Genomic DNA, 12,425 nt, shown 5'->3' on the forward strand with positions numbered 1-12,425 from the left:
CTATTTTTCCCAAAAAATTACAAAAAATACAACTCGAAAAATATCCAGAGTTTTTTTCTATTTCAAAACAATTACTTTCTACCATTTTTACAATTTTATAATATTTATAAATAAATATTAACTATTTTACTCTTATATTTTTAAGAAAAATCTCAAACTTCCCGCGCTTCGGTGCAATATTTATAATATTGGCAACAGTGATAAAAGTAACTTTTCATTTTACACAGTTTGTCATACTGCGGCAAAATAAACTAGGAAATCACTATAAAAAATCTCGCTCCTTTCCAGACCTTCGCGTCGTGATAGAAACACGTGGCTTGAAAATATTTTGCAAATTTAAAGGATAAATACTGATCTAAAAACGTAAGTAAATGCAATTAAACAATCGGCTTTATTTGTGGTTTCCATAAATATACCAAAATTTGAAAATTTACTCGAATGTGCTTTACTTAAACGTTTTTGCAAAGTGTCGTGCAATGCCGTGAAATCAATGGAGCTTTACGAATATTGTTAATTATTTTTCTATTTATATTTGTGTTGAAAAGTATTATTTTCTCAACTATCAATTGTTATGTGCTTCATTTAATGATTGCAAGTGTTTATTTACAATAAGGAGATGTTTTCATTGAAAGCAATTACTGTCAAATTGAATGTTTGACATAACCTAAAAATCTCATATTACCTTAATTGGCGTAATAGAGTGCAATACGAATTAATGGAATAAAAAAGGATATTTTTTCCTTTCGTTTCCCCGAGAATATTAATAATAATATTTTGTAAATACTAAAAAGTGGTTAATTTTTTAAAATGGAAATAGTTTGTCTACTCTTGACAGTTGCATATTATCTTATTTTGGAAACAAAAAGAAACTTTCACTGTTTACTTTTTAAATAATGCACTATTATTGTTTTGATAATAAATGAATTTGACTATAATTTTAAAGTAACTGGAGATTTAAAATGTTCTATTTGTTTTGCAGATGCCTTTAGCACGAGACTTATTGCATCCTTCTCCAGCCGAAGAAAAAAGGAAACACAAATTGAAGAGGCTGGTTCAAAAGCCCAACAGTTATTTTATGGATGTCAAATGTCCAGGATGTTATGCGATCAAAACAATCTTCTCGCACGCTCAACGACCGGTAGAATGTGACGGATGCCGCACGATACTTTGCACACCGACCGGTGGCAAAGCTCGCCTAACAGAAGGATGTTCTTTTAGGAAGAAGGTTCAATGTTAATACTTGATATATTCAACATCGCTCTATATATTCGGTAAATAAAAATTGTAAAAATACTTCTGTTATCGCATTTATCAAGACGCTCCAGTTTCCTTTAAAGCGATCCTTGTATTTAACATTAATTTTAAAAATATGTAGAATTAATTTTACATAATGTAAAGATTTTTAATCTCTACACGTTTTTTTTCTTACGCTATTTACCTTTATCCGTTCATAAACTTTTTACGATCTATTCAAAAAAGGTCTCTTTCTAAAATAGAACAAAGAAAAAGATTTAAATCTATAATTGTGTAATATAAAATCTAGTGCTTGATCGTTTTTTTTTAATAAAAAGAAAAAATTTTATTTTCTTAAAGCAACAAATCGTGTGGATACACATTTTATTTAATAATTAAAATTTTATTTCCATTTTGTACATATTCACTGTCCACAGATCTTAATTGATGATAAATATTCCAACGCGATTTTTTTTATATGAATTATATAATACTTTGGACCTTCTAGAAATTAGTAAAAATTTTCAACAAATGAATCTCACTTTTAATCGTATTTGTTCCGTCTTTAATTAAGAAAGAGACGAACGCAGCATTCTATATTGGTACAAGCACCAATACTATATTTTTTTCATACATTTTTTTTTCTTAAATTTATACAAGTTGAAAATATAACAACTCGAGGAATGCTTTTTTGCAACTTAAGAGTGTAAGATTGCATTGTATGCCTGGAATACACCAGCACCAACTTCAACAGATCTTGTTTTTAGAGACAACTGCAAAATGAAAATTAAGTTAAAAATATATACTTTGAAAATTTGTTTCTTTAAAATAAAAATAATACGTACTGTGACGTCTGGATTTCCAGGTTGAATTTTCAATTCGTTTAGAACCCAAACGTTATTTGTTAATTTGAGTGATTGATAGAGCATATCTTGACCTTCCACGTTTCTTTTTGCAATTGTAAAAACGTTACTTTGCTGCATTTTTTGGACAACTTGATCTGCAGTGAGCATCACACCGGTTAAAGTATCCTGAACCTGGAAAAAAAAAGTATTCGAATATTTTTTACATAGACAGGGTTCCTACAGAATCTGGAAATCATGGAAATAGTATGGAATTTTTAAAAGGGTTCTGGAAATCATAGAAAAGAACTGGAATATTTAAAAGTTTCTAAATTTTTCCTGTTTTCCATTTTTTCTCTTGAATAGAAATTCAAATAATAAAAAAGCTAAATGTCATAAAATAGAAGAAAAAATGTTGAATTTTAAGAAATTCGGTTTTTTGAATTTTTCATAATTTTTGATAATTTTCGATAATTTTAGATTTTTTACCAAAGAGTTGAGACTACTTAATAAGTAAAGTATTTTCCAAGAGCACAAAAATAATAAAGCTAAATCCCGTAAAAGAGAGAAAAAAATGTTGAATTTTAAGAAATTCGGATTTTTGAATTTTTGATAATTTTCGATAATTTTAGATTTTTTACCAAAGAGTTGAGACTATTTAATAAGTAAAGTATTTTCCAAGAGCACAAAAATAATAAAGCTAAATCCCGTAAAAGAGAGAAAAAAATGTTGAATTTTAAGAAATTCGGTTTTTTGAATTTTTGATAATTTTAGATTTTTTACCAAAGGGTGGAGACTATTAGATAAGTAAAGTATTTTCCAAGAGCACAAAAATAATAAAGCTAAATCCCGTAAAAGAGAGAAAAAAATGTTGAATTTTAAGAAATTCGGTTTTTTGAATTTTTGATAATTTTAGATTTTTTACCAAAGGGTGGAGACTATTAGATAAGTAAAGTATTTTCCAAGAGCACAAAAATAATGAAATAAGATTTAAAATTCCACTGGAATTTCGTAAAAATTTGACCTGGAAATCATGGAAAAGGTATGGAATTTTAAATTCGGATTTCTGTAGGAACCCTGAATAGATTTATGAATAGATTTATCAATTTTTTCCAGTACTTTAATAAAAATCCCTGATTTTTTCCCGATTCCCCTGACCAATTCTACTTTCCCTGACTTTTCCCTCAATTTCCTGACCTGTGGCAACTCTGAACATAGAAAAATACCTCATTTTGTGCGGGGATATCTTTCCACGTCGATAGGAAAACACGTTTATCGAGTTGACCATCTTCAGTGAAATAGACGTTCATTGGAACGAGACAAGCGAAATAAAATACATCGATATTATTTTTGATGGCAACTTGAAGGTTATTAAGTGGCTCCATACGCTGTATGGGACCAGCAGTTGACAGGGAAACGCTGACTTCTATACTGGAGCCTGGTGCCAAAGGACTTGCTACTTGCAGAGGCGACGCTGGAGATAAGCCAAAACTGTTCTTATTCAATTGAATAGCAAAGCCACCCATTGGTTGCATTGCTTTGTTCGTAAATGTCATATCCATGCTTATCTGTCCATTCCTAAAAGTTAAAATTAATAATCAGATTTCTCTTTTTTCTTCAAAAGTCCAAATATAATTCTGTCATAAATTGATTTCTTACTTTCTCGAAAAAGTACCCCAGATATCAAAGCCCTTTCCCTTCTCGGCTGGTAGCCAATTTACTTTAGGCGCCACGTACGATGTCGGTGCTGGTGTATAACCGAATATATCTCCCAAGAGTCCGGTTGTCGTCTGGGAAACAACAGGAGCCGGCGCACTTTCTGTTCCTCCCAAAATTCCATCCAAACCACCGCCCAGGAGATCCAAACCCAATCCAGTTTGGGATGCCGGTGCAGCTGGCGTAACTGTTGGTCCACCTTTAAAAAAATTAATTGAAATATAAATTTGCAAATATTCACCTTTTTTCAAATTTACATAAATTAATAATTCCGAGACTTACTAATATCCATACTGAGTAAATCGCCAATCAACGAATCCTGCGATGGAATAACTTGAGCCTGACTGTGAGTTCTTTGCACCGCGTCCTCGTTAGAATTGCTCCTTGCCGGAAGTGATTTTCTAGCACCAGCAGTTCTACCCTCAACGAAAGCAGTTGGTGGTTTATGATAAACCGAAGCCAAACTCGATATGTGACAAATTAACTCATCCAATAATGTTGGTTCAAGAAGATCCGTTTCCTCCGAAATTAATGGCTTTTCAGCGAGTACAACTTCTTTAGCTGCCGCGGGATCAGTGCTGAGTAACCTCCAGTAAATAAATCCACGATCACGTAAATCAGGATTATCAGAGTCTTGTGTTGCCAAACTGAGAACTTGTTGCACCAATTCTTGTGTATCGGTGGGCCGTTTCAGGAATAATTTAACAATAGCCGTAAGTAATTGCAATTGAACTTGAGTATTCTCATCGTGGAAGCCTTCCAAGAAACTCTCGAGCAATTCATCAGCATTATCAATTCGTTCAGCGTACTCGCCAATAATCCAAATCATAGATGCTCGCGCTTCTGGCTCATCAAGTGTATCGAGATTTTCACAGAGAGTCGAAATTATACTCTCGTATTTGTTTGGATATTTTCTGAAAATATCCTTTATCACGACAATCGCCTCCTGTACCACGTAATTCACCTGTGATGATAAAATAAATAATTATGAAAGTAAGTAAATAAATTCCCTTAGTGAGTAAATTTAGGTAAATAAACGAACCTTCGTTTGGATCAGATCTAATAAAGTGGAGACACATCTCTCGGCTGATGGTTCAACTTTAATTGCGCAACGTCCAATTGCTCGGACGGCTTTTCTCACGAAATCAACATCGACCTCGGTTGCATATTCCTTCAATTCAGAGAGAACCTGCGCAATATTGGCCTGTGACGCCAGACGAATCATGATGTCTAATTTCTCCAGTTTCACATAAATTGGATCATTATATTTGACGAAAAACACTTTCATCTCGTGCTTCAGAATATCCGGTCTCTTCTGAACAATCAGATTGATATTTCTCAGAGCGACATATTGAACTTCCGGTTCCGAACTGAGAAGAGTTACTAGAGGCGGTGCCAATTTCTTCGTAAGCGTTCCCACAAAGTCTGATTCGGATTGCAACATTTCCATTAGTTTCATCAAAACCTAAAATTTGAAAAAACATTTTATTTGGAAATTGGGTCCAAAAATGGAACATTTGGAACAAAAAATTCTTTTTCAAATTAATTGAAAGATAATTCATTAAAATTCATGAATTCAAATTAACAGGCCTGAGTTTAACTTTAACGAGCAAAAAAAAGTCGATTAAAAATAGAAAAAAAGTCGTTTATTTAATTCAGTTTTGTCACAAAAATTTTATTTTCAGGGTTGCCACAAAAATTTAACTTTATTTTTCCCTGATTTCCAGACAGAACTTTGACTTTTTTCCTAAAGAATTAAAATTTTAATAAAATTTGTTATATTAAAGAATTTTATAACAATTTTTGAAAATAATTAAAAACTTTTTGAAAAATTTTATTAAATTTTTTTAAAATAATCCAATTCCTGAGAAGAATTTAAATAATAATTTTTAAAAACAATTGAATTCATAAGAAGAATTTTTTAAAATTTTGTTTAAATAATTGAAATTGTGGAAAGAATTTTATTAAAATTTTTAACAATAATTTAATTCTTGAGAACAATTTCGCTATCTACTTATAAAGATAATTTAATTCTTGACGAGTATTTTTAAAAAATTTTGAAAATAATTTAATTTCAGCAAAGTATTTTATTATTTGTGATGAATTTTGATATTTATCGAAATAATTAAATGTTGGAAAAGAATTTTATTAAAATTCCTTAGAATAATTGATTTTATAAGAAGAATTTATGCGATTTTGTTGTTTTTCAAGCTAATTGAATTCTTTTGCAGAATTACTTAAAAATTTTTGAAAATAATTGATTTTATGCGACGAATTAAATTTTATTTATGAAAATAATTAAATTATTGCAACGAATTTTATTATTTTATAGAATAATTGAATGTTTCTTAAAATAGTATTCTTTCCTTAAGTTTGAATAAAATTAAAAAAAAAAACTTTTGAAAGTAATTGAACTTTTGCAAAGATTTTTATTTGAATTTCTGAAAATACTAATTGAATTTTCGCCGAAAAATTTTGCTGTTTGTAAAGATAATTGAATTCTTGACGAGAAATTCGTTAAAATTTTTTTTAATAATTGAATTTACTCGAATTTTATTAAAATTCCTAAAAATAATTGAATTTCTTTGAAGAATTTTGTTATTTATCAAGATAATTGCGTTAAATTTTTTGAAATAATTAAATAATGTTAAAAAATTCATTCTTGTCAGAAATAGAAAAAATTTTTGAAGGTTTTGTATTAGAATTAGTGGTAGTTTCACAGTTTATGAGGCAAACAAAAAAGACACCAAAAATTCAGAATTTTCTTATAAATTCCAAAAATTTAATTTTTTCCAGTACTTTCAATAAAAATCCCTGACTTTTCCCTGATTTCCCTGACCTGTGGCAACCCTGATTTTGTATTTTCCTGATTCTTCACTGATTTCTAAATTCAATTAATTAAAACTTGAATAATTTCTCTAAATAAATATTTATAAATACTTCTTATTTCTCTTTTCATGGGAAATAAATTTTAAAAAATTTCAACTTCTGAAATTGAATTATTTATATGATATTAATTTTTTTTAAATATTAAAAAATAATTTTTGAAAGACAATAGTTTTACAATTATATCCAATTAGAAAATAGCCAAAAAAAATCAAATTTGGTAATAAAAGTCGTACTATTTAAAAATAGTCGAAAAAGTCATAATACCCGAGGCCTGAATTAATTGAAAGAAATTCAAATTATTTGATACGTGACCTTAACAGCGGAAAGCACAACCGCAGCGTTCGCGTGCGCCAAACGTGGTGTAATTCTCTCGCAAATACTTTGTGCCTCACGATCGTCCTTCGGTGAATAATTTGCTAGCGAATCGAGTATAAAGACCTGGCCCCATTCTGTGCATTCGTTCAAAGCTGTCAGTAGTTTATTTATCGTTTGTGCGTTCATTTCCACAAGTGGCTGACCACTGGGACTTGCTTCATTAATTTCCGACAGGGCTGCAACTGCGTTTGCTACGACCTTAAAAATGAAACAATCAATTAGTCAAAAAGCAAATTTAAATTTACTTTTTCGAATAGTTTTCAATTTAATTTTTATCACATACCATTGGATTACTGTCGGAGAGAAGATCCTTCAGTTGATCAAGAAATCCTTGATCCTCGACAAGCGATGCTTTGATATCATAAAGTTTCGCGACACAAACAGCTGCTGTTTTTCGCACGTATGGATCTTCATCCTTGAGGCATTTTCTCAGTGGTTCACAAAGGTACTCCGTGATCTTCTCGACACGAATACATCCCATTGTGCGAACAGCCAACGCTCGAATTAATGGATTTGGATCCTCGCAATCCTACGCAAAAATTGGTCACGCCAGGGATTCAAGTCTAGTCACAATAAGGATCTATCTAATTCAATCAAGAGGTTTTTTTTTTTTTTTTTTAACAAAATAGAAAAATAGAATGGTACCTTTGTCATCGGAGATGTCGTTAGCTCCTTTTGCGTGTCAGAACGAAAAATTTCAAATATTGGTCACCGTCACCATTGTTATCAATTATTAGAGATATTAAAATATTAATCACTTCATACACAAGTGTTTTGAATTAGTTATTTTTTCTTCAAAGAGCACGAGCCAACTTACGCAAAATCATTGACTAGAAAATACTTTTTCACTCGAATCAATCTCACAACAGACACTGTGCATAATTTACAAGAAGAAATTTACATTTTTTTTTATTTCAAAACTTCTGAATCTTTATTTCCAAATTCTAAATCGATTTGTGCAAAATTAATAATGTATGAAAATATTTCCGGTGCGAGAGAAATAAAATGAAATTTTCGTGAATAAGTGTTCGGTGATCAGAGATTCAATGATTATTGAGATTTGAAAAGAAGTTTTAAGTCAGCAAAAGGTGCTAATAATTTTGTGTAGGTTGGGGAGAGACGTGTGTATAGAAAATTGTATTAAATTCCAAATAATAAATAATTCTTCAAAAATACTGTTCCTTAAAAATTAAATTTTATTCTAATTGCTTTGGAGCAATTTTTTAAATATAGAAATAGTATCTTTTAATTTTTAATATAAGTTTTAAATAATATTCAGTAATATTGTGAAGATTAAATATAAATTTTAGAAATAATCCGATTAAGAATGCAAATAACTCAATAAAGTTTCAAATTAAAATTTAGAAACAAAAAATTACAAAAGAAATATATTTTAAATTAAATATAAAAAATCTATAAATAATAAAATTAGAAAAAATAATTAGTGAAGATAATTATTAAAACAGTTCGCAGCACCTTTGGAAAAAAAATCGATCTTGATTGTATTAATGCATAAAGATCTCTTTGTAATTTGATTAAATTATAAATTATAAATAAAAATTGATCGTTTAATAGTATTTAACCCTAATAAAAAAAAAATAGTTGGGAACGCGTGCTCAGAGTTTCTGTACTTCCAAAAAAATTACTTCATTGTATTTACTGCAACAAATTATTAAAGAAAAAAAACATATTTATCTGAATTAGAAAGCACTTTAAAAAAAATAAAAGCAAAAATTGACCAATAAAATCGTGCTTTGAGACAAAAATATAGACAGAGATATATTTTAGAGTTCATGCGAAACTTTAAAGACATTTTTTTAAAGAAATTTAAAAAAGAAAATATATCAAAGAACACGTTAAACTTTATTTTTAAAAAAGCAAAGAAGAAAACAGATTATTCTCAACAAAAATACGAATCAGTACCGATAGAAAAAAAAAATACGAAGAGTATAAGGTGCTGGAATTTGGAAATTGTGAAAAAATTATGACAATAGTGCAGACAATCACAAGCGGCAATGACAAAAAGATGAATGAACTTTTAAATAATGAAATGTTCAATAACGATTTATTCTCTGTACAAGAAGCGATTTTTTTTCTTTTTCTTTTATTTAATAAATTGCTATCAACCAAATTCCAGTCTCGTGCCCTTTAAAAATAAGCAATTCAAACCTAACTCGTCAAAGCATTCCATCCTATTCTACAATGCAGACGGCTCTGTGCAAATTGTTGATTTGCAAAGCGCAGCCTGTTCTTTAATTTGAGGCAGATTGTAAAAAAAAACGTTCGATATAAGAGAAATATCAAAAGGGATAAAATTTAAAAAATCATTTTACAATTCACCTCAATACAGACAGAGACTCTCAACATCGTCCAACTTATTTACATATGTATATTTAATAATTAAATCAAATCGCACTTATTGAAAAATATGTAATAGAAAAAAAGGTGAGTGTGCTTTAAACACAAGGATAATGAAAAAAAAAGACAGGACTTCTAAGAAACGTTACCTTTACAAATGTGTTGACTGCCAAGATAGCCATGTCTGGCTGACTTTTGGCATAATTCATTAGATACAAGTAGACAAGTTTCTTCAATTCCAAGTTGTCAGTCTGCATGCAGTTCACAACATCAGGGAACAAGGCCGAGACGTCCTTTCCAACAGTCATTGAAGCAATGACCTAAAAAACAAATTTTACACAATTAGACAAAAATTTCTTATCACCATATAAATAAAATTAGTAAATAATAATTTTTATACAAAACTTAGATCAGGTCATTAAAAAAAAAGAGCAACAATTACCTTCTTGACAGCTTCTTTCTTTTTCTCTTTCTTGTCATTGTTGAGTTCAGATTTAAGCTCAAATATTTCACCCTTTTTGGTGGTAGTGAAATATTTGGAATCCGTCATTGTGGCTATTTAAAAATCAAATAAAAAGTGAATTGTTTTTAAATTAGTTATTCGAATCGACAATAATTGGAGGTTATTTGTCAGGCACCAAATTTAATAAGAGTATAGATATATATGTGTCTACCACTGATCAATGCTGGGATGCTTAAGCTATATTGTAATGTAATCGATCCAAGTTTCTCACACACACGTAAAATTCGCAGCTAAAAAATTTCACAAAATTAGAATAAATAAACGTTTTTGCTAAGAAATCAAGTTTATAATTTGTAAAATAAAATAAAATGATGAAATAGACTTTTGGAGCCGATATGTGACACGCAGGACTAATAATAAAAAAATGACAGGTGAAAACTTGAAAAAAGTTTATTTCCTCAAAAGGGAAATAAAAAATAAACCACAGTGTTAAGTTAATAATTTAAAATATTATAGTACGTGAGAAAAGTCACCTTGTTGCTGTACAATTGGAGTAAGATGGAAAAAATGACAGAAAATTGACAGCAACTTGATACGCCCCCGGCGCCACTAAATTCTGCTCGATTTTACTACGTTGCCAAATGTACAAATTTTCTTTAAGCAACGTTGTCACGTCTGTTAAAATCGATAAGAGAAAATTTCCAATTTGGAGAAAATTTTCTAAAATGATAAACCTAAAAACATAAAATTAATAAAATATACAAGAATACATAGAGAAATAATTACTATAGCTATAATTAAGTAAAATATTAAGCAGTAGACAATCATAATAGTCGTTTTAATATCAATTATTAAACAATTATTGTGACAATTTTGAAAAAACCGGGCTGTGACCAACCAATAAGCTTCTCAGAAAGTTTGCATGCGTGTAAACTCGATTGCCATTGGCCTAAAAATTTGAAATTTTCATGGAAATAATTTCCAAAATTTCCATGTCTTCGAGGAGGGAAATTCAAAAGTAATTTTAAAAAATTACCTACGATTTAGATATATTTTTGTTATTAAATGTTAATAAAATATTATTGTTGCTAGTACCAAAAAAATCATTTAGATTATTTGCTACAAAGATGAAAAACTATTTTTAGAATTTTTTTAGAAACAAATTGTAACAAACAATATTGTTATAATTTTACTTAAAAAATAAATAAATAAATTTAAAAAAGCAAAAACCTCAAAAAATTCAAATAATTTACTATTTAATATTTATTTAATTATAGCTAATTCATTTCAATGTAATGATTAAGAAATTAATTAATTAATTAATTAATTAATTAAAAAAAGATAAAATCCTAAAAAAATTTCAAACAATTTAATATTTGATAATTTATATATTTTTTTAAATAAAAAATGTACTCTCTAAATTTGAATTAGTAAAAATATTTACTAATTTTAATTAGTGACTGCGAATTATTGATTTCGAATTAATAAATTTTACTAATAAATTAGTAGAAATTACTATTTATTAGTAAAATTTACTAATTTGTAAAATAAAATTCAATTATTTTCAAAAAATTTAATAAAATTCATGTCAAAATTTCAATTATTTTCAAAATTTTTTCTTTATTCAATAATTTTCAATATTCTACTATTTTAATTAAATTTCCTAAAAGAATTCAATTATCAAACAAAAATTTTAATAAAATTCTACACAAACATTCAATTATTTTCTAAAAATAAAAATTTCACAGGAATTTAATGATGTAAATAAAATCATTCGCGGAGGAAGTCAATTATTTTCATAAATAAAAATATTCATCACAAGAATTCAATTATGTTTAAAAATTTTAATAAAATTCATTGCAAAATAAATTGCAAAATGAATTTTCAAAAATTTTTCTTAATTCAATGATTTTCAATATTCTACTATTTAAATAAAATTTCTCAAAAGAATTCAATTATTTAAAAACAATTTTGTCAAATTTCTACCAGAATATTGAATTATTTTTTAAAAATAATAAAAATTTCACAGGAATTCAATTATTAAAAATAGAATTTGCATAAATTTTTTCGAAAAAAGACAATTGTTTGAAACTTTTCTACAAAAATTCTTTATAATACTAATAATTGCAATTTTTTGTAATTGAATTTTGTAAAGATTTCAAATTAAAATCTTTGAAAATCTGAATTTTTCATACTTTTAATTAAGAAATTGTATGAAACTAATTTTTTTTCAAAAAGCTTAATCGAAATTTTTTATAATTATTTCAAGTTTTTATTTTCTAATATGTATATTTAATTGAAGAGTTTCCAAATAATCAAAATTTCGTAAAATTGAATAGTAAATAAATGAATTTGAAAATTCTCAACAGAACTTTATCAAAAATTATTATAAATAATTGACTTAAAGAAGAATTTTATTTAAAAATTGTAGAAAATAATAATTGAATTGAAATGATGAAAATAATTTTGAAGAAATTACTGTAACAATATTTTTGTAATTTAAAATAATGATTGAATTTCAAAATGTTTGAATTTGAAATTTTGAAAAT

General features: G+C 27.9%; 2 protein-coding genes across 4 annotated transcripts; one reads left to right on the forward strand and one right to left on the reverse strand.

The window, feature by feature from the left end:
- The first annotated feature begins 228 nt into the window (after positions 1 to 228).
- LOC122508420 (40S ribosomal protein S27) lies at positions 229 to 1,293 on the forward strand. The gene is made up of 2 exons (XM_043621749.1): positions 229 to 363; positions 980 to 1,293. Exon 2 carries the CDS (start codon positions 980 to 982, stop codon positions 1,235 to 1,237), a length of 258 nt encoding a protein of 85 aa, XP_043477684.1. The 5' UTR covers positions 229 to 363; the 3' UTR covers positions 1,238 to 1,293.
- Positions 1,294 to 1,878: 585 nt separating this feature from the next.
- Positions 1,879 to 10,534, reverse strand: LOC122508419 (AP-1 complex subunit beta-1). Of its 3 annotated transcripts, none has more exons than XM_043621745.1 (12): positions 10,410 to 10,534; positions 9,856 to 9,968; positions 9,563 to 9,733; positions 7,701 to 7,727; positions 7,339 to 7,584; positions 6,993 to 7,253; positions 4,834 to 5,256; positions 4,074 to 4,755; positions 3,735 to 3,990; positions 3,302 to 3,653; positions 2,079 to 2,270; positions 1,879 to 2,006 (listed from the first exon to the last, which is right to left on the reverse strand). In XM_043621745.1, exons 2-12 carry the CDS (start codon positions 9,961 to 9,963, stop codon positions 1,932 to 1,934), a joined length of 2,793 nt encoding a protein of 930 aa, XP_043477680.1. In that variant the 5' UTR covers positions 9,964 to 9,968; positions 10,410 to 10,534; the 3' UTR covers positions 1,879 to 1,931. The 3 variants fall into 3 exon arrangements, with proteins under 3 accessions (XP_043477680.1, XP_043477681.1, XP_043477682.1); XM_043621746.1 differs by lacking the exon at positions 10,410 to 10,534 and adding an exon at positions 10,088 to 10,166; XM_043621747.1 differs by lacking the exon at positions 7,701 to 7,727 and having other exon boundaries at positions 10,410 to 10,452.
- Between the last annotated feature and the right edge of the window lie 1,891 nt (positions 10,535 to 12,425).

Source organism: Leptopilina heterotoma, unplaced genomic scaffold (assembly GCF_015476425.1).
Source record: "Leptopilina heterotoma isolate Lh14 unplaced genomic scaffold, ASM1547642v1 Lhet_54, whole genome shotgun sequence".
Lineage (NCBI taxonomy): Eukaryota > Metazoa > Arthropoda > Insecta > Hymenoptera > Figitidae > Leptopilina > Leptopilina heterotoma.